At 42.8% G+C, this 22,530-nt stretch overlaps 1 protein-coding gene across 1 annotated transcript; it reads left to right on the forward strand.

Annotated features, from left to right (window-relative positions):
• The first annotated feature begins 646 nt into the window (after window positions 1-646).
• On the forward strand, window positions 647-19,599 carry timm50 (translocase of inner mitochondrial membrane 50 homolog (S. cerevisiae)). Its single transcript, XM_028963032.1, has 11 exons — window positions 647-928; window positions 1,587-1,749; window positions 1,910-1,941; window positions 9,040-9,061; window positions 12,057-12,115; window positions 12,594-12,713; window positions 13,623-13,727; window positions 14,963-15,061; window positions 17,100-17,256; window positions 17,422-17,528; window positions 18,726-19,599. The coding sequence occupies exons 1-11, from the start codon at window positions 716-718 to the stop codon at window positions 18,825-18,827; spliced, it is 1,179 nt and encodes a 392-aa protein (XP_028818865.1). The 5' UTR covers window positions 647-715; the 3' UTR covers window positions 18,828-19,599.
• Window positions 19,600-22,530: the final 2,931 nt, after the last annotated feature.

The following is a 22,530-nucleotide window of genomic DNA, read 5'->3' on the forward strand; positions in this document are numbered from 1 at the left end:
TCATGAGTGCACTTAACGACGTCTAAGTTTACACAAGAACTACACATACGCTGCTTTTAAGAGTTGTCCCGAACAAAAATAAAGGCCATTTCTAATACCTTTTTTACTTATCTGGCAGTGTCAGCACATCTCATATAGAATACATGTCAAGTGAAGCATGTTTAATAGTTGTTGTTAGTCTGTGCCAGGACAATGTCATCACCACGTCCTGATATGCACGAGAGTAGTTTTCCTCTAATGCGTGGGTACAATTAAACCGACATAATATTCACTTTATAAAACATACTTCATCGTTTTCAGGACTGGCAGTGAGTCAACCTTTGTCCGTGGAGTGATTGTATTGTTGTACAAGCCTGATACCTTTGTTTAAGATATCTTGGTAATTAGTGAAATTAAACACGTACTCGAAAGACTTCGTTCGATTGGACCAGAAACTGCAAACCTGTATAACAGAGGTTACCAGGGAATCGGAAGGTTAGGCACGAGTTTTGGGCGATGCCCTTAGTTTTAATGGCCGCCAGAGCCTTCACACGAAGGTCAAGGCGGTGCGTTCTCCAATTGGACGAGCTCCCGTAAGGCCCGCCCTTCAGCGTTACGTACCACGAATCGGCGTCCTCGGTTGTTCCAGTTTCATGACAGTCACCGCGTCGCGGCCCAATCACGCACGTTCGTCCTTTTCACTCGCGCTACAAGCGCAGGGTGCAACATTTTCAAGATGTCGGCGGCGTGTATGTACCCCATGTGTGTCCGGGCGAGCCGTGGCCTCCTCCGTCTCAGAAGCAGAGGTACCGGTGGCGCAGGCCCGGCCGCGGCGGCTCTGGTCCGGGCGCTCTCTTCAGACCGCTCGGCAGCAGGAGGCAGTAGCGCCACCGGAGGACTCGCGCAGGCAATATTACAAGAAAGACTTCAGCAGCAGCAGAAGGCTCAGGTAATGACAAACTGGAATTTTACCCCCGACTTTACAGCGCCTCGTTGTCACTCGTGGGTCATCGTGTCTTTATTAAATTTCAATACAACTGGGATGTGTTCGCTAAACTCGAGAACCCCTAAGGACCTGAATAAATAATGAACGAATGAATGAATTCTTGCCACATTGTCATGCTAGAGATCAGTCACCATGTTCTCGATGCATGACATTCTCCTGGAAAGTCTTTGAGGCATTTGAGAATTTTTCATTTCTGCACTATGAATAACACTCAGTTAACAAAGATGTGAGATTCACAGTTTAAGAACACATACCTCTGCAGCTCTGCTGATTTAATAAACCTGAATAGAATTAATAGTGTACGTATACAGTCTTTTAACTCTGCTCACTGACATCTTATTTGCTGTTTAATTAGTAGCTGCTGGATCAGGCAGGGTGGTCTTTTTTTCCAATTGTAATTTATTGTAATTTATTATGTGTGTTGCATTTAATGTCGTATTGGTCAGCATGTTGGCAAATATCACCTTACCGTGATTCGTAGGCAATACATTTTATTGTCTCTGAGGACCCTTGTCAAGGTTTTTGTGACAGTTAAATTAATTATGATCTTATGATCAATTTCATAGTTGGGTTATTAAAATGCTTCATTATGTGCTCACAGGGACAACCCCCTTCAGAGGAGGAGGAAGATGCACACCAAAAACATGAAGACCAAGGTGAAGACAAGAAGCAAAAGGAGAACACCGCTTATGCCAAAAAGGTGGCTTTGCGGTTAGCTGGAATTATGGGATTAGGTGGTGCATTTGGCGTAGTGTACATTTTTGGTAAGTCGTGCTCTATTTAGTTATATGATTTCATTGCTGAAATTATTGGCAGGAACTTGTTTTACTTAATTTCTTTTGTTATAATATCTGTATTATATTTTATGGTAAGTCAACCATAAACTTTGTTTATGGTCATTTGACATCTACTCTTCATTTACAGGAAGTAATTCAGTGGATGAACAAGGAAACAAGGTATGGCCAGTTTCATTCTCTTTCTGTGTAAAAGTCATATAGGCTGTTACAATCCATTTCACTATTACTTTTTCATAATGAATATGGGAAATTTGCAGTGCTGGCTCATCTTTGATCAGGACATTGTCAGTAAAACCAGGCCCAACTGTAATAAATTGATCATTTTCATCTTCATTGCAGGAAATATACTAGAAAATATTAACATAATGATGCATACTTGCTCTATGAATACTGTTAATACGTTTTTAATACTGAATACTTTTCTGGGTGTAGCTGTAGTTGAAGCTGTGGATTAACCTGGATTTTGTCGACATTAATAGCTTACCATCTTGTCTGAATCTTGTCATTGCTTTCACATAGCTGTGTGGTCCTGGGCAATATTTGGTGGAATCTTTAAGATCGAATGGGTTTAATACTGTCTAATGTATAAAGATTTTAATACACATATTTTTTTACATTGCAAAGCTGTTTTTTTTTTATTTGACAAACGATAAGAAGAAAGGTCATTTTGAGGAAAACATGAACTTTGGGGGATTGTATACTGCTTTATTGGAATCAACTTCAATTCAGTTCAACCTTAACCTGACCTACACCTTTTGTCAAGTATTTAAACTGAAATTTTGTTCCTTGATGATCTTATTAATGATTTATCCAGAGATTCTTTCTAGCCAGGTAGAGAGGTTGGTCAGAAGAAAAGTAAAGTGAAAGTGAAGCGATTGTCATTTTGATACACTGAAGCACAGCACACGGTGACACAACGAAGTTTCCTCTGCTAGGCCACCACTGCCCCAATCACAATCATTGGTATTCTGGTATCATTCATGGGGAGTCTTCCCAGAAGTTGTGTGTTAGAGTTAACAAAGCATTATGTGCCAACATTACAAACTTTTCATATATGTGAAACTTGATTGTGGGTGTGTGGGTGCGTGCCTTGCTTCTTTGTAATCAACATAGCTCGAGGGCTACTTTATTTTCCAAGGCTTTCAGGGTTTAGCCCTGAAAAATAGTTAAAATGAAAAAAAGTCTAATGTGAGAATCCGCCATCAGGTTAACCACCAACATTCTCTTAATTTTTTTCTTTTTTTTTAAAGATACAAAAAATAAAAAATGTTTGTCACAATCTCATGCAACAAAATATGCTGCATACCCAAAGGTTATTTCTATTTCCTCCATAGAGCTGATGATGGTGCATGGTGCTTTATTTTCAGGATCACGCTTGCAAATAAATAAAAGTGAATTGATTGTCACTGTGATGCACAGCACAGCACACCGTGACTCAACAAAATGTGTCCTCTGCATCACCCTTTATGAGCAGTGGGCAGCCATGATGGGGCAGTGGTGGCCTAGCAGTTAAGGAAGCGGCCCCGTAATCAGAAGGTTGCTGGTTCGAATCCTGATCTGCCAAGGTGCCACTGAGGTGCCACTGAGCAAAGCACCGTCCCCACACACTGCTCCCTGGGCGCCTGTCATGGCTGCCCACTGCTCACTCAGGGTGATGGGTTAAATGCAGAGGACATTTCACTGTGTGCACTGTGTGCTGTGCTGCTGTGTATCACGTGTGACAATCACTTCGCTTTCACTGATAGGCGCCCGGGCAGCAGTCTGTGGGGACTATGCTTTTGCTCAGTGGCACCTCAGTTGCACCTTTGCGGATCAGGATTTGAACTGGCAACCTTCTGATTAGGGGGGGCGCTTTCTTAACCGCTAGGCCACTACTGCCCCTACCCAACAGGCCACCATTTTCTCTCCAGAAAATAAATCGCCTAATCAGCTACACGTTGTGCCATGTGCTGCATGTTTGAGGTGTGCATCTGCTTTAATTGAGGTGTTCATCTGTTTTATTCTTCCAGGAACACTTCTCAGGGGAGAGTGTGCTGTTACGGCACACTTCTCAGGGTATTGTGACTTTGTAGGTGGGTTATGTGGAGTGTGCCATGGTTGTAGGTGCTATATCATGCACCTTTCGCCATTTAGATCTTCTGCTAATTGGAGGTCCTGAGGTGTGGTGATGAGAGAAGAACCTGGGTCCTGTTCCCAGAGTTATAGCTTCCTTTTTTTAAGATCCTCACAATAACTGTCAAACTTTGTAGGTGGTATATGTGGAGTGTGCCTGATTGGTGCTAAGTTGCACACGTTTATCTTCAGATTGAAAGACTTGTGCTAATTGGAGGTCTTGAGGTGTGGTGAGAGAGGGACAGAAACCTTGTTCCCATGTTTATGGGCGTCACTGGGTTTCTCAAGACCTTCAGAATGATCAAAGTTGTGTGTGTGAGAGAGAGATGAGAGGTTTTGATTTTTATGATTTGTCTACTTTTTATATTTGTATTTTGATCTTTCACGGAAGGTCATACTGGAACTGACAGTATCTAATCAGTTCACTTGATACCTATGCTTTCGAGCACTTTAATACACAAATGCATGTATTGTGAATACATGTTTTGGTGTGTGTGGACTGGTATAGTACTGGTATAGTCCAGTGTAGTACGGGAAATCCTGTTTCCCACATTAGTTTCATTGCTTCATGACAGCAGATGTTGTCTTCCAGAGACACACTTCCCTGGCAGCTGCGAGGTGCTGCACAACCAAGGTGCCAAAGAGTCTGTTTACATCAAAGTGGAGTCTTAGCCTCACTTTGTAGTGCTGGTCATTGTGTGAGGTTGCATTTCAAAGGGCACACTTCTCAGCACTTTGTGCCATATGCGGAGTGTGCCACTTGGTGCTGGATCTCACACATCTACCTTCAGAACTTTTGTATGACTATGCATTCGTAGTGTGCTGGGAGTTGCCTATTTTCATGTATGCTGTCCTCTTTTTTTTATTTTTTAATATATATATATTTAAACTATGAACATTAATGACAAGCACATATTAAGCTGCTGCTCAGTGTGCTGATTTGTCTGATCAATAGATTTGTCTGCTAGCTGACTAGAATAATGACACCAGGTAAATGCAGATCATACAGGCGGGTTACGCAAACCCCACTTAACCCTGAGTGTCCTCAGGGGACTGTCCCTTTAACTACTGGGTTTAAGCTGCTCTGGATAAGACGTCTGATAAATACTGTAGATACTGTATTCCTAGGGAGAATATTGCCTGTTCATGTTGGAGCAGTTGAGATCATTTTAGATCATGGGACCTCTTTGATATGATTGGTAAGATTCAGTCCATTTGTCTGTTCGGTTCCAGGCTAACTGTTCCAAACCAAAAGGCTACACGTGTGACTATAAAACTGGACACTTCAAAGAACACACTTCTCACCTGCTGTTCTCAATGCTGCCTGCACTGAGAATTCTTTCAAAGGGCACGCTTCTCAGGCCCCTGAGACTTCATAGGTGGCATCGATGCTTGACGACACTTGGATCTAAGGGCTAATTGGAAGTGTGACAGTGAGAAAGGAAACTGGATCCAGTTCTCATGTTTATGGCTTCCTTTCATTGGTCTTTTTAAATTCTGTTTGTGGATTGCAATGTACCTAAAAAAAAAACTGGCGTAGGTGTATTGTGTTTATTTTTAACATTAGGCGACCATTCAATTTGAAGACCTCTTAATGTGTCCTGTTCAACATTTAAATTCTAAGCTGCATCTTTGTTTTTAGTAGTGGCTGTGGTGCTGAGATGTCATCTTCAGTGGTCGTGTTTGTGAGGCCTACTTTGGGAGTGTAGCATAGAAAAATTGGAAGAAGGTGCGGTGATTGAATGCTATGCAACTTTTGGTCATTGAAAACATTTACATCTTTAGAATTTCAGCAATGTCATGATGACATAGTGCTTTCTTGTTTGTATTTGTTTATTTCTGTAAGCATATTCTCTGTATCTTATGTTGAGCTGGGAAATCACAGCCCTTAGCGTTACTGGGATCTGAGAACAGGACCCAGGTCCTACTCTCACCATGACTCGTCAAGCCCTCTAATTTGGGATGTAAGTGTTATACCCAGCACCAGGTGTTTGGGCACACTTCATATATACCGCCTATAAAGTCACAGTTATCTGAGAAGTGTGCCCTTTTGAGAACAGTTTGTATCGAGATCTGTAAGGTTAATTTATTTGATTTTTTTTGTATTTGCTCTAACTTCATTTTACCATTTATTGAATTCATTTTGATATTTATTTACATTTTTTAGGTTATAAATCAAGTGATACATAAGCAACTGGTTATTATTTCATTAACATGACCATACGTCTTGGTATTAACATGGTACTGGTTTTTCAGCATATTTTTCCTGCTATTCATAAAGGTGTCTGTAGGGATCTTTAGAATTGTTATTGCTTTTGAATTGTCATCTGCACTTATATTTGACCCTTTTGTTATATATGCATTCTGAAATTAAACAAAATTCCCAATTTTTGGTAAATATACATGACTCCCACTACCACTCATAAATATCCCTATCTATCAGTTATGCATTCAAGGAAAGACTTTAAAGGGCACACTTTTTGAACCTCATTTAGATGCTGTCTTGTAAATCTTACTTCAATGGGAAGTGTGACTATAGATGGCATGTATAGTGTTAGATCTTTTGGTGCTGAAGCACACACCTTTTCTTTCAAATTGGAGCACTTTTCCTAATTTGAGTTCTTGAGGTGTGGTGGCGAGAGAGGAACACGGGTTAGGTTCTCGCGTTTTATGACTTCCTCTGAAGAAGGCATTAAATCCCCTTCTTAAATTATTCATTGGAATTATTTGAAATTAGGAAATAATGTAGTGACTGTGTGTGTGTGTATATATATATATATATATAATTTTTTTTTTTTTCACACATTAGGATTATTTATATTATATTAAGTCCAAATGTTGTCTCCTTTCGCATCTCCCGTTAGGGGTCACCACAGTAGCCCATTCAGTCTGTTGGTCTGCAAAAAGTTTTATTACAGATGCCCTTCTTGATGCAACCCAGAAAAGTAGTTACATGTGTTCCCAGTGGCTGGGTTAACGCATAATGTAAATGCTGGTCTAATATTAAATACAGCAAACTAGATATGTTGAATTTGTTATACTGACTGTTCAGTATAACAGTGGTGGGCAGCAGTACTGATCTACGTTCCCTCCACTGGCTCCCAGTAGCTGCACGCATCAGATTTAAAATACTGATGCTGGCCTACAAAGCCAAACATGGAGTAGCACCATCCTACCTCACAGCCCTTATTACACCTCGCACTGCACCTCGTATACTCCGAGCCTCCAGTACTGATCGCCTGGTCCCTCCATCTCTGAAGGTGAAAGGAATACATTCATCTAGACTCTTCTCTGTCTTGGCCCCTCGGTGGTGGAATGAACGTCCCCTTGGAGGTCAGAACAGCTCAGTCACTGAGCACCTTCAAACGACAGCTCAAGACCTTCATCTTTAGAGAATATTTAGATTAACTTGTAACCTTCTTATTGTCTGACTTATGTATAGAAACTACAACAGAGAGAATAAAAAGATTGAATTGATAGTTGGGGGACCTAGTGAACCAGAACTGATCACTTCATCGATGGTAACATGGAAGCACGTTTTAGGTCGCTCTGGATAAGGGCGTCTGCCAAATGCCTTAAATGTAAATGTTTTACCACATGAGGGCAGTGTTGTGTTTTGAGATTGAGCTGCTGCTACTGGTTTTCTGTCCGATCTAAGAACAGGAACTTAGGGCTGCAAAAGATAATGCATTGGTTTATATATGTGGTCTCTACATTATGGCCCAGAATAGCATAAAGGCTTAGACTGGATTGTAACAATTTATCCATTATAATGGATTATTGAAGAATTTACTATTTCATTTCATTTTAATCACAGAAGTACACTACCAGTCAAAAGTTTGGAGACACCTTTTTTTTTACATTATAGAAAAAATCAAAAGGCACAGGACAATGTAATAAACAAAAAGACAAAATTAATTCACTCATGTTAATCTCATGAAATCTCATGAAACAGCTTTTGATGACTATAGTAGTGAACAAAGCAGCCATGAATGTAAAAGGTAAAAGAAATTCAAACATTCATAACTTTCTCCTGCTATGTCATTTTGCATTGAATTCTTCAAAATGGCTCCATAAACACAACAGAGTATGTGTGTCCAAATTTTTGACTGGTAGTGTATAAGATGGAAAATTGGAAGGTATATTGTGTAGTGAAATTCAATTTTGACAGAAGGGGGCACTGTAGAGTTGCTTGTGCGTGTCTGGCTTGCCTTGCTCGAGGCCTGCAGTAAAAAGGGTGTGTTTGTGAGGGTTTTATTTTGCCTACTTCCTCCCCCGCCACTGTACCCACTGAGGCCCCAGCATGTGGTTGTCCTTTAGCCCACCCTCCCCAGGCACCGCTCCTTTGGGAAGTGATCCCCCCAGGTGGGCTGGGCCCTACTGGCAGATGCTGCTGAATATTCATCGGCAGAGAGATTAATTTGACTGGTGGGACTTCAGGATGCACAAAAATGGGTGTTGCTGAAAGGGAGTAAATAATGGTTCCTCTAATTCAAATATTACTAACTATGCCAGCACATCACACACCTGAAACAGACATGACACCAATGCATGTTCACTTATTGAATCCGGTCTAAAGTGGCTAATGAGCTTTCATGACAATTTCATTAACCATATGCATTAACTCCAGTATGTTTGTGCCGGTGGCTTACAATAGCATCTGATTAAAATGAATGGTAAAATATATAAAAGGTGCTTATCACTTGTACTGGTTATTTTCTCTCTACATGTCTAACATAATAGTGATTAATCCCGCTACCTTTCTGGACTATGTATACATTTATATAATATTATAAAGAGTGATGAATCATGGAGTGAAATTAGGTGTCGCATCTTAGCAGCAGACACTCAAGTGTGGGGGGAAGATGTGACGCCAGCACATAGGCAGGTCTAAACACCTCTTGTGAGTTTATACAGTGAGAGAACATTCTAATTCAGGCCATGAATGTCGCTTAAACAATTTAGAGACATTTGAAAATCTGTGTCATCCTTAGGTTTGGTTTTTGTACAAAGCATCTGGATGGAGAGCCAGTAGAAGAAAAACTGGTGGTGAAATGTTGCAGTTCAATGGAAGTTTGTAGCAGTATGACTTAGAGCACAAAACAATCACTGTTATCAATCTCATTTTTGTTTTTTCTCTTTCAGATTCCTGATGAGTTTGATAGTGGTGAGTTCCTTTTTTATTTTTAAACGACCATATAAATCCCTGTTTTCACTATCACCAATCTTTTATTGGAGACCATCGTTTATGTAATTTGAAGCCTTATTCTCATTCTTTTCAGGTTTAATGAGCCTATACAAATTGGTTTATATCAATTTATATGATGTTTTAGGTTTAGCCTAGGGTTGCTCACCGCTTGCTGTCACTCTACTGTAACTTTTTTTCACATATACTACCATTCAAAACTTTTCAGTAATGGTTGGGAAACTATTGTCTGGTCTATTTAAAAAAAAGACATTAGATTGGTCAAAACTCTTATCCAGACATTGTGTTGGTTGCTGGAAATGTCTATCAATGATGATATATCCGCATATGTGTTGATGACCTTTTTAGATGTGTTAGTTTACACAAGTATGTCACTTTAAAAGCTTCTTTCATTATTGGAAATCCCATTTCAATTAAATCAGTATTTTGTCATTAGTATTTTTTTCTTTCATGTTTTTGGAAACGTATAACTTGAACGGTGTTGTATTTGAATGCGTCTTTCTTTGTAACTCATGTGACTGGATGCAGTCATATTCATGTCTTTTACTACAGTTCCTGCAACCTCTTACTTTCGTTCAAACCCATTTTTGTTTTCTCGGAAATGTACATTTCTTTTGCTTTTTCATCAGTGTACAACCAGCATTAATTTGGTAATTTGGAGATGGTCTTTGTTGTTTAATTCTTTGTTTTCAGCAGATGAGACACCTTCTGGTCCACTTAGCTTGTTTGTTTGGTTGTCATGGTGGAGAGGTTTGTGATTGATTTGGCTGGTTTGGACTTGCCACCTTACATATGTCACGTTCTCTTGACCTGTACTCAGTGCCATGCTAGTGCCAGCTCTCAGGGCTTTCTTATCCAAATTGCCAAAAATATCTTTCTTCTCTGTGCCATATAGACCATAAATCACTGCCTTCTGATAACTATTATGATTGATGCTGCACTACTGGTGGGAAAACATTTTGACTGATTGATAATTAATATCTTTAATTTTGTGTAACTAGTTTAGTTTGAACTTGTGTACAATGTCCTCTGTCAAGAATGCTATTAAAAAGACAGAGTACACAGAAGGCAGAACCTTGGCCTGTGTCACTATTATCTCAGCATCTCTGCTGCTCACATAAATTGAAACAGCAGGAGTGGGCTGCTCTTAAATCATGCTGTCCTGCAGTGATATAATAATGACATAATTAAATCTTCTCGTTCCCTCAAGCCCCCACTATGATGCGTTCATTTGCAGCCATTTCATTACCTCGTTGTGCTGTTTCCCCACGCTAATATACTAACAGCTTATAATGCCATAACTGAGGGCCATGATTGCTTTAGGGACCTGCATGGATCTGCGTCCGGCCTCAGGGGACCACAGAAGCGTGCCTCCATCATGACCCTAAGCATCCCTCACCTCCTGGCACATGTTCTCACCAGCCAGAGGGCTAGTAGAGAGATCCTTAGGGAGACAGGGGTGGAGGGATGCGATGCGAAAAGCCATGCCCCGACTCCATGCCCCCACGTCCCAAGTGACGGCATTTGACGCTGAGACGCTGGCGTCACTCTCGTGGGTCCCATGCATTGATGCGCAGATGTGTACACACACTCTGCATCCACAATGCAGTCTGTCACTGCCATGCCTCACAATTTATTGATTTCAGTGTTTTTAATTTACATATGCTGGTATTCTCACGTGTAGTTTAGATATGTGAATGTTTTGATTAATCACGATTCATGTTTACTATGTTAACGAATTTATTATCCATTTCTCTTCTGGGAACTCGATCAGCATTTTAGTGTTGCTTGGATGGCGCACGTAAACATTTTAAATAGTGAGCCTCACAGAGAGACGCGTTGGGTCTCCTCAACTGTCTGACTCTACGTAGAGAAAGGGCTGATTGACAGCGCGGATCCAAAGAAGAAAAGTGCGGATGTTCAAAAGAAATGGATCACAGAAGAAAGGCAATAGAGTAATAATGTCCTTTGACAAACTAGCGGAGCATATGCTGCCCCAGTGAAGGATTAAAGGGGGCTTTTGTTGTGTCCATAGGCCTGGCCATCGATCTCCCTCTCTCTTTCCCTCCCTCTCACTTCTGTTTCACTGCGCACCCGACCTGCCGCTGGGCAACAATGGACCCGCTCTGCGTAACTCGGGCAAATGAGGCTGGCTCAACGCCTTGCCGGATTCTGGCCAGTTGTTTTTCTGCACTCTTGGCCTCTTGCCTTTTGTCCAGTCCTTATTCTTCACAACAGTCATCATAACGGTTCCCTTCATCTGACCTAGGCCATGACCTAGGCCATCCGCTCATCAAAGAAAAATCTATGTCTCATGTACTGGTGCAGACGAGGAGTCTCCCTCTCTGCAGTTACAACATTTTTGGTAGAGCCCACAAAAGTTTTGATAACATGAGAATCTCATCTCCTCACACCGCTGTTGCATCCTCCGCTTCCGCACAGTCTCCAACATCCCATCCCCGCCTCCATCCTGCTCCTCATACTGCTCCCATGGGAAAAGTAGTAGTGAAATGTACCTACCCCATCCCCCAGAACAGGAGGTACAAGCAAGATTAGAGGTTGGGTGTTTAACCAGCTCCAGTTGTATACAATCCCTGCTGCTGGGATCCTAACCGATTAAACAGTTGGTCAGTGAGGCCTGTGAAGCCCTGCTGTGTACTTGAACGTACCTTCACTCAGGATGACCGTTAATTATTGTTATACACCTATACACTTCATCCCACTTGCAATCAAATTAATTAAACTTATTAAAGCACTTGTTCCAAAAGTTCATCTTCTAGTACCGCTGTAATATTTGGGCCAATATGACAGTTTAATTGTTATGTGTTGAGTCTACAATGAAATTCTCACTTGAATGAGTCTCCCCAGCGAAGACAATTAATAGTGTTGTAAAGAGGAATCATCACCTGTTATGTTGCCATACTATGTGCATTTTGTTCTCTCTCTTCGCCTATAGATGTCCCTGTTATCCAGCAATTCAAGAGAACATTCAAATACTTCAAGGACTACAGACAGGTGAGGCTTTGGCTGTGGTTTCTACACTCTTTGGCCTGCTTTGGAGCCGATGCCTTATCTTATACCAGTTTTTTGAACAAAGAACCAGCTCTGGGCACGTTGTGGCACAAACACTTTGTTTGTCTATTACTAAGATAATCAACAAGTGCTGGGGCGTGGTTATAATAATTAACAACCAAAACCTTGTGATGGCCATAACAGACCATTTGTTCAATGCTTTGGCTGTCTTAAAAGAAGAAAAAAAACATGAGCTTCAGGGTGAAATGTGAAATTGGGTTTCTGTCACTGGGGAAATGTATGTAGTCATGCCTGTTTGGCATGAGTAAAACATGGCTAGTGGATGCAGCTTTTTAGTTTGATCCAGCTTAGTCAACCAATAGCAGTTAACACACAATTTGTGTGTGCTTGTACTTGGACGGATAAGAATCAAAAGACTCATACTTTGTGTGAACGGTCTACAATCTAATTTTCTCTCTAGATGATTATTGAGCCAACGAGCCCAAAGCTTCTGCCCGACCCCGTAAAAGAGCCTTACTACCAGCCTCCATACACGCTTGTCCTAGAGCTGACCGATGTCCTCCTGCACCCCGAGTGGTCGGTGAGTGTGTATATCACTGGCACTGAGCAATACTGTGATAAAGTGTGGTTCACTGTGAAACACAAACCCAGAGTGGGACAAGACATTCATCAGACCCGGTGGGGAATTCTGTGGAACTCTGTGTTTGCTCTTTGCTAAGCAGTTAATTTATAAACGTTTGCTGCGTATTCCTCCTCCACCACAACCCCTACATCCTCCCTTTTATCCAACTCTTTCAGTATGTTTGGCATTTGCTTCTGGGACCGTCCACTTCCCTAACCTTTGTAGGGAAGATTGCTCATTCACATCCTCCCACCGTTCATCTCTCACTGTCCTCTATGCTTCCTGATGGGCCATATGGAGAGCAGGGTATTGGGGGCTAACCAGCTGTCCTGTACCTGCTTCTGTCCCCACCTGGCCAGCTGTATAGGCGAGTGGCACACGCGGGCGTCAGGTGGGGCTCGGCCCCGGCCTGTAACTCAACACCTGCCATCTTCTCACTGCTGCCGCGGAGCCCTACTTAGAAGCTCTGATTTCTATAGACAGGGGAGTGCGTTTTGTATGCTTTTGTTTCAGAAGTGCCACATAAGGTGTGTTTTGGGAGTGTCATCCTGATTGAATTAGGGTGGGAGTAGCTTCCACCAGCTGTGGAAGTTTGTTTCGAAATAGTATTTTGTTGTGATTTATCTATGTAATAGGCGTAATATTCCTGATGGGCTACAGGAATCACACGCTAAAATCCAAATGAGAATAGAATTATGCAGAATTACGTACAATTGTCAGTATGTTCAGTATATTAAACAGTTCTTAACAGAATCAAAGTTCACTTTATTTTATTTATTTTTTTAATGTGTGGTTTGGAAACTTAAATACTGAGCATACTGATTCTGCTCCTCAAGTGAGGTGAATTAAAATGTTCCCGTTCCCCAGCTTGCCACTGGCTGGCGCTTTAAGAAGAGGCCGGGCATCGACTACCTGTTCCAGCAGCTGGCACCGCTCTACGAGATTGTGATCTTCACTGCTGAGACCGGCATGGTATGTGTTGGCAGTGTTTCATTTCGCTTTTGCCAATGTGTTCCATAGCATAAACACTTTCGGTTTACAGGGTTGTCGTTGAGTGTGCTCGAAGGAAGCTCAGACATTCTTACTCAATAGTTTATTTCCGAAAAATCGGTTGAGCACAGCTCTCTGCTTTTTCTTTTAAATGCGTTTGTATTTATTTTATATTGGGTCATCCAGCAGATGATGAATTATAATGGCTTCCCCAAACGTTGTCTGGTAGACAATGAGAGAGTCTCCCTGCAAGCAGATTGTACCACTGACCTCTCAGTCTCTGCTGTGCAGACGTCTTAAGTAGCCAAAACAAAGTTAATTGTCTCTGCTGTTAATGACCCAGATTCGGTTTGATTTCACGAGTCGCGTGTTTGTTTGTGTTTTGGTTGGTCCTACTTCACATAATTATCAGAGACTTGACTGGTGTGGTCCAGACATTGTTTTCTCAGAAATCCAAAATGAAGTGACATAGTACCCCTTATTTTGCTGATATTGATATGCAAATAGGGGGGGGGGGGGGCTCTTATGCACCCGCCTCCCGTGCTCTAATGGCCATTGTTTATATTGGTGTTGCTAAAACGAAAAAGCTCTTGTGAAATTCAGTCAAGTATGGCTGGGTTATGTGCCAAGGAGCTGTATACACAAATGTGCAATATAATTTGGACAAAGAGTCTTGTCCGAGAAAGATGTGGGTCACTTCAATGCTGTGTTGTAACGCTGAAGTCGAACAGATGTTGTCCACATATAACTCTCCGACTGAGTAAACAGTCCCTGACCAAGTTGCTTTTCACTGCACCCTTCTGACAGCGAAAAGTCTTTGCTTTTAGCCTCTTTAAATTGTGTCTCATATTGTGTTCATTTTTGTGGTGCTTACATTTGAGTGGGCTTTACTGAGTAACATATCAGTAACTTTGATTCTAATTGGAATCTGGAGTAAGACCAAAGACTATTATGGCCTTATGAGCAAGGAAGAAAGGGAATAAAATGTAAAGTCGGTGTAACTCTGTAGGCTGGAGAAACAAACAAAAAAGAAAGTTGAGTGTGAATGAAATCAAATAAGCCTTGCCTGAAATTGTAATTTTTGTCCTCAATTAGTTTGCCATCCTATTTAGTTCATTGCCGCCAATAATAAATAAAAGCTGAACCTTTTTTTTAATAATAATGCGTGTTCACCTTGTGTAACCACTATTCATTCAGAAAATGTATGTGTTATGTAGACGGCATACCCCTTGATTGACAACATAGATCCCCAGGGCTTTGTGATGTACCGCCTCTTCAGAGACGCCACACGCTACATGGAGGGTCACCATGTCAAGGTAACTCTGCCTCATGCCGTCCCCTGGAATCGTCCCCAGGACACTCCGTACACTATTTATATGGACTTTGGACAGTAGGGTCAATCTTACTAAAAATCTATATTGTTTTAGTTGTAATCATATGTTTATAAGACATGTTGATGATATCAGATCTTTTTAGCATTATTGTTTTCGGTTTGCTTTGCTTCCCGCCATTCCCAAAAATCTGGTGGAAGTTCTTCTCTGAAAGTTACTTCTTGTCAGGGCCCCTTCTTCCTCTCGATCCATGTGTGACGATGGCGTGATGCACCCCCCCAATCCTCCCCCACCTCCCCGTGGGGTCTCTTCTTGCCGTCCTTCTGCTCCTCCATTGATCCCTCCCCACCCCGTGCGTCGTCTCTACCCGTCTTTCTTTTCCACTCTGCTTCTGGACAATAGGGGCCACCCCCCCTCCAACCACCTGCTTTCTCTACCTTCTCCTCCCCATTTCGGGCCTCATTAACCTTCTGTTTCCTTCCAAACCTATCAGTCTTTCTCTGTGTGAAGTGTGTAGGCTATTTGTTTTCCTTGTTTGCTTTGCATTTTTCCTTTTATTCTTAGTGTGTCTTTTGAATATGATTATTAACGTTCATGCCATGCCGAAAGGGATCTTATAAAGCCATATTCAAGGAGGCAGTGATGCCTCATGTGTTGTTATTAACTGAGACCACATTGTTTGCTGTAATTTGCACATTTGACGATGATTTGTTCTACCCTGTGTTAGTTCATGCATGTCTGTACCCCCTGACATGGTTCTATTCCAGTTGCATTTCATCACTAGTTACATTTTGCTCTCTCAGTGACCCTCGCCTCACCCTCTGTACTGTCTTCCCCGAATCTTATCCCCCTTTCCCTCCATCTCCCCACTGTCACGTTCCATGTGATACTTTTAAAAAGTAACAGGGCTAAAGAGAGGAAGCTCGTATGTCCGACCCCCTCACTCCCCTCCCTGGCCAATCCCCTGAGACTTTTGGCGTCTGTCCGTCTTGAATTTCGACAGACTGAAATTAAAATGCAGAAATGTAAAGGCATCGGCAGGGGGACCGCGCTGGGGGGACGCGGGTGACAGGTGCGCAGCGTGGTGGCGCGTGGCACGTTTTGGCACACTTTGGCTTGTTTGCTCACCTGACGCGTAACAGCCTGAGGGAAAAACCGACGCTGTGGGACACACCCGTCTAATGAGTAGAGAAAAGGGCCGTATAGAATAGACCCAAATATATAATTATTTAAAGCGTCACGCTTACTGCTTCAAACCGTTATTTACACTCACCAGTCATGCCATACACTCTTCATGCCCAGAGTGTGCTCGTGTATTAACTTTTTTTTTTTTTTTTTTTTTTCTCAACCACTCATATGCATGTATTTACTTGACCCCTGGTGCCCTGGGCGAGTCCCGGTAGGCGGACAGATGTTTGTAATTTATTGAGCGTGCCGTGGAGTGTGCCGCTGCGTCCACAGGGGTTTCCCTTTTGCCACTCCTCCCGTACCCACCCAACCCTAAGTCCCCACCCCACCCCCCTCCCGCCCAGCGCTTGCTGGGCTTTTGTCATCGCCTCAGAGGGGTGCAGATGACCCTGGTGATGGGGAGAGCGCAGCGTCCCTGTCCATCTGCTCACCCGGACTAGCACTTAGACAGCTGGGCCAGGGGAAAGTGTGTTTGTGTGGATGGTTAAAGGGTTCGTGGCCTGGGGCTATGTTTGCTCTGGTTGGACCCTGCTTTTCTACAGGTGTTGCTGCGCACATTCTGAAGCTATGCACTGAATGTATCTGAAAATGTTTTTTTTTTTTTTTGCTATTTCATTCATGTGATTTTTAATCTAAGAGCCATTTTCTGCTGTGATAGAGCAGATGAGATGCAGATGCTTTCACTTTCACTTCATTCCTGTGCTTTTTTAATTAGGTAATTTAAATGACATCATCTGAACAGTTCAGAATAGTTGCTTGTTGTGTGTTTGTGTGGCAGTGTTGGAGAATTAGAATTACTGTGACAACTTTACCTTCTCTTCCCTTCTCCTTGCAGGATGTGTCGTGTCTAAACAGAGATACCTCTAAGGTGATTGTGGTGGACTGCAAACGTGAGGCCTTCAGCCTGCAGCCCTTTAATGGCATGGCTCTGCGCAAGTGGGACGGCAACTCTGAAGACCGGACTCTTTACGACCTGGCAGCCTTCCTAAAGAGTATGCATCATTCCATGTTTGAATAAGATCTCAAATGGTGATTGAATGCCTAGTATCATCGGAATGTGTAGACAAGCCATTTCATGTTATTTTGAGCAGTCAGGGAGGAAGTGTAGTGTTGAATTTCCAGCCTTTTTAAGTTTACTTTAATCCTCTCCATGACAGCCATTGCCATCAGTGGTGTGGAGGACGTGCGCACAGTGCTGGAGAACTACGCCCATGAAGATGACCCCATTGAGGCCTTTAAAAGAAGACAAGCTCAGCTAGCACAGGTGCTATGGTCATTTCACTCACTAGGCACTGTAAATCTTATACAGATTTTTAATGTGTGTGATGATTCCTTCAGTGCGGCTGAATCGCAGTTTGTGTCATAATGTACTAACATCATGATTTGTCACCCATCGTGTGGTTTGTCCTCACTGCGCTAGTGCAAACACAGTCCTGAAGTGCAAACAGAAGCACATGGAAACTCCGCTCGATGTGCTGTGGCAACAATGCAAGCCTTTATAACTTGGCTCTGCCACTTATCATGACCGGAACAACAGGGAAAGTTGAGACAATATTTATACTGATAGAAATACCTTCTCCCCCCATTCATCACTATTAATGGGGGGTTCTTATTCTTCCAATGTAGTTATATTGCTCGTTGACGCCACCAACGTTAACAGGATGCTTACATTAGAGCCGCTTATTGCGTGTTTTGTTTGTGTTTCCGGTGTTCTGACACTTTATGCTGCTTTGTCGGTGCTACCGTATAGGGTTCCATTTGAATTTGTGCATTTCCGATAACAGTACAAATCACTGTAAATGGCACCAATACTCAGTCCATATGCACTGTAAGAGTATAACGATCATGGTGTAATAGTGAATTAAATCATATTTATTTACATTTTCAGGGGTAGCATGGATTTATGGGCGCTGAAACAGAGCGCAAACTAGAGGGACTGCGCATGCGCAGATCTGCTAGGTAGCACAACTCGATCAGCAGCATTTTCGACAGAACACCTACGTTATGCGTGGCCCGCGCAGCGTTGAATTACCAAAATTAGTATGTAATGTAATCCAATGTAATCCATTTATTTCAACAAAGTAACTGTATTCTGATTATCACGCATTTAACCGGTAACTGTAACGAAATACAGTTACTCATATTTTGTATTCTAAATACGTAACGCTGTTACACTGCAGATAGCATCCGAGCATCGGACCATCCATCTTAATCGATTTAGTCGTACAAAGTTTATCAAATGACTGGAAAAATCACTCAGTGTATGCCCAGCTTAAACACACTATAAGATCCTCCACTGTTGTTATCTTCTTTCGACGTGTCCTGTTAGGATATGGACATGAACGGTCTGGTTGTCCACACAAAGATTTGTCAAGATAAGATCTTCCTCTGAAATGTTTAAGATTCTACTCTCAGATCATATGCGATTTCTTGTTTACGTGTGTATCTGTCGTTTTAATAGGAGGAGGAGCAAAGGCTATCTGAACTCACTCAGCAGAAGAAGCAGGGCCTGTCAATAGGGTCCATTGCGGGACGCTTCTGGTCCAGGACGAAGCAGCAGTGAGGGAACCCTCTTGCTCACATGCGCCAAGCGCAGTCCACCCCGTCCGGCAGCCGGCCAATGGGGCAGGGTCTTTGGTCACCCAAGTGGGCAGCATGTAATTGGAAGCATGAGGGAGAGAGAAGATGCGGGGAAACCGTTCACTCGGCAAGACTGTCAACAGCCGTGTACACTGAACTCATGAACACTGGTGCCACTGTGTTGGCACAGGGCTGTCCTGGATTTATCACATGGATAGTGCTGGTCTGTGTCCTCATCTGAATTTGTGTCCTCTCAATGCCCTCCATCGCTAACGAATCTAAATAGTCTCTGGGGGTGAAAAAGGCCAACTGCCGTTCAAAATTCTGTAAAACTTTATCAGCAGTCGCACTAAAGCTGAGTGGAAAACAGACTCTTATCGCCGACACAATGCACTTGGATGTGGACTCTGACCTGATTCGTGCAAAGGTTTCTCACTTTTTTTTTTTTTTTAACTCCTCCTTTTGCTCAGAGTGTGGACGACTGGCCAGAATTAGGAAGAACATTAGAAAAGTCCAGTGTCCCTCAAGGCAGAATATCCACTTCCTTTCCTCTAGGTGAACATAAATTATTTGTGAAATTTGACATTGTGTCAAGTTTATTTCCAAAATGAGTCAACAATTTTTTTTTTTTTTTTTTTAAACGGTGCCATTCATACAATAAGCAAAATGGCTGCTGTTGTCTGGGGTTCTTGTATGTGCTTGTGAAACTAGTTTGATGTTACGCCATCTACAATAAATGAAAGTAACCACTCCTGTCTGTGGCTGTGTGTGATTGATTACATATTTATTTCCTTCCCTTGAACAGAGTAACATGCACAGATTCGTATGCTTCAAGTAAAGCAATTCAGACCAAAGTAAAAGGTTTTATTTTGGTATGCAGTGATTGATTGCAGAGTGACTTTCCGTGGAACTTGTTAACTGGGGAAGGATGGAGATATTTCAGTTGCTGGATGGAACTTCTTTCAGGCTTTTTTTTTTCTCCTTCTTTTAAACAATTTTAATAAAATCGACTTCCAAATCTACATAGATTTGTTTTAATTATGTGGGGGTTTCTTGCATCATGTTTATCCTTCTTTAAAAATTAAACTTGGTTAATGTTATTACTTGGAAATGGTAGACCATTGTATTAACCAGACATCCATGGTGGTTTTTAACACTTCATTATCACGGAGTTAATGGTAATGACCATACTCTGGAGCAGGCCAGCTGATCCGACCACAAATGTTTTAGACCAGATCAATATTTTTAAACAAACCCCCCACAAACCTATTGACAAATCATTATGAAGGAATAAAAATGTGTGAGTCAATGGGAAATTTGTTAAACATTATGTTAGCCAAAATTCTCTGGGGAAATCCACGTTTGACAAATGAAATAAGACTAATTAAATGGATAATCAATAGATCTTTTCGGTAAAAAAAGCAAGCGTCGAGTTGTCCAGGGCAATTTTGACTTAGTTATTGAGGATAATACCGTGTGTTCCATTACATTTTCCCCACTGCAATGCCAATTATGATTTTCACCAAGAACTCAACTTTTTCCTAACTGGTGTATTTTCTAACTTTGCATTTAAAGCGTCCTGCAGGTAAATGTTAAATGCAAAATGGATCCTTCCTGTGCAGCTTCAGCTGTCGTGATGAAATTCGGATACATCTTTGTGTTGGACAAGTCAAACTGGACGTTTTTTCGTCTCTATCCAGTGAAACTAGACTGATGATTATCTAAAGCTGCGTAAAAATATGTTTCGACCTATAAAACACCCTGGTTTGTGTTTATAGAGACGGCATTTAACACAACGCCCCACTTCTTCACCTGCGATTTAACCCCAAACGCTGAAGAGTGTTTTATAACTTGAAGCGCAACGCCAAGCCGTTCCAGCGTCGAGACGCACCAATCGGTGGGGCAATTTGGGGCGTAAACGGGTTGGTGTGAAGCCCCGTTATTATTGACCTGTGTCCCCCGGCAACAGACGGACACGTGTCAGGATCGGCTCCAGCAAACCGAACAGAATTCCTGCAGGATTTGGGTCTGGCTGGTGTGAAATACTTCTGCGTCCCGGCGGAGTTTGCAGTGCCATCAGACTGGGTGCTATTACCTCATACAGCCTCGCTACCGCCGAGAAGTTCCCACAGTCCACGGGCCATTTGTCGCGTATTGCAGGCGCCACGCCAGTGGCCCAACCACGTGGCGTGTAAGAGGTGCGAGCGAGCGACGTGGAGAGCCTGGGAACGTGTGTCGCGACGTGTGGGACTTGGCACCGTGGCACAAGGGCGCACGCTGACATTTGTTGGCGTGTGGCGCGCAGAAGTCACACCTGCGCAAAAGCCCGGGTCGTGTGTCCCTCCGCCACCCTCCGGCGCGTCGCCGCACCTCGCTTTTCACACTCGGACACACGCCGGCTCCGACAAAAGCGACGACTGCCTCACCATTTGGATGCGAGACACGTGGAGTATTGGAGGGGGGGGGGCGTGAAAAAGGGGACGCTGCGTTCGGATAGCAATAAAAATGTCCCTCAGAGTTAGATCAAATGACATTTTATATATGTATATATAAATAAATAAGCAGGGGCCAAAAGTTCTCATCTAATGTGTTTTCTTTATTTTCATGACCATTTGCGTTGGTAGATTCTCACTGAAGGCATCAAAACTATGAATGATGTACTTAACAAAAAGTGGAGACCTGGCCTTCATAGTCACAGGACCGAGATGGTTTGGGGTGAGCTGGACCGCAGAGTGAAGGCAAAGTGGCCAACAAGTGCTAAACACCTCTGGGAACTCCTTCAAGACTGTTGGAAAACCATTTCAGGTGACGACCTCTTGAAGCTCATGGAGAGAATGCCAAGAGTGTGCAAAGCAGTACACACACACACACACACACACACACTCTCTCTCTCTCTCTCTATCTGTATATATACACACACGTGTGTGTATGCCTGTAACAATGCGCATGTGACCAAAGCCCGTCACTGTCCCCGGTCTTTTCTGCGCACCTGTCGCTGTTCCCAAACTGCGTAAAACTCAATGCGCGCGCGCGCAAAATAAGAACGTCAACCAAGACGAACTTAAATCTGTCCGTGCAGTTAAACGACAAGATTGTCGGACCGATCGTGGACATCGTCGTGGTTTTGGGGGCTTGCCAGCGCGCTTTCCGCCATCGGCACGTGTCGCGTGGCCGTCTGAATAATTGCCCCCCACCCCCCCCCCGGCGACGGACGGAGGCACGCGCTGCCCTCATTACCATCACAATGGCCGCGCAACAGTTCGCAGGAGCGGCCGCATTGTCCGCCCCTGACCCGACAACGTCACGTTCTGACCGGCTAATTGGCGAACGTCAGAGTTACACTCACGGAGAGAGAAAAGAAATCACCATTTATTTCACTTTAGCTCACAGATGTTATGTTTTTTTTTCTCCTTTCATATGCACCCCCCCCCCCATTTACATTAGCAACTGAAAACATGGCGCATCCGCCCCATATGATGTTATACGCCGCGGGTTTGATATGCACATGACAATAAAACGGCCGCGGCTTGGTGGAAACCTGTGTGGTGAAGTGATGGCGAGGTACAGGTTTGAATAGGGACAGAATTGCAGCTTCTGCCAAATTGGGAAGATTAAACCTGTGGCACCTTGCCCCCCCACACACACACTTTTTTCCACTTTCCTCTAAATGAAGTGTAAAAATGGAT

Source organism: Denticeps clupeoides, chromosome 19, assembly GCF_900700375.1.
Source record: "Denticeps clupeoides chromosome 19, fDenClu1.1, whole genome shotgun sequence".
Taxonomy (NCBI): domain Eukaryota; kingdom Metazoa; phylum Chordata; class Actinopteri; order Clupeiformes; family Denticipitidae; genus Denticeps; species Denticeps clupeoides.

What these genes read in the sequence shown, in the direction of transcription:
- timm50 (XM_028963032.1), top strand. Translation starts at nt 716, where the DNA reads ATGTCGGCGGCGTGTATGTACCCCATGTGTGTCCGGGCGAGCCGTGGC. An exon ending in AGCAGCAGCAGAAGGCTCAG is followed by an intron (nt 929 to 1,586) that starts GTAATGACAAAC and finishes ATGTGCTCACAG; the next exon opens with GGACAACCCCCTTCAGAGGA. An exon ending in CCTGGCAGCCTTCCTAAAGA is followed by an intron (nt 17,257 to 17,421) that starts GTATGCATCATT and finishes TCTCCATGACAG; the next exon opens with CCATTGCCATCAGTGGTGTG.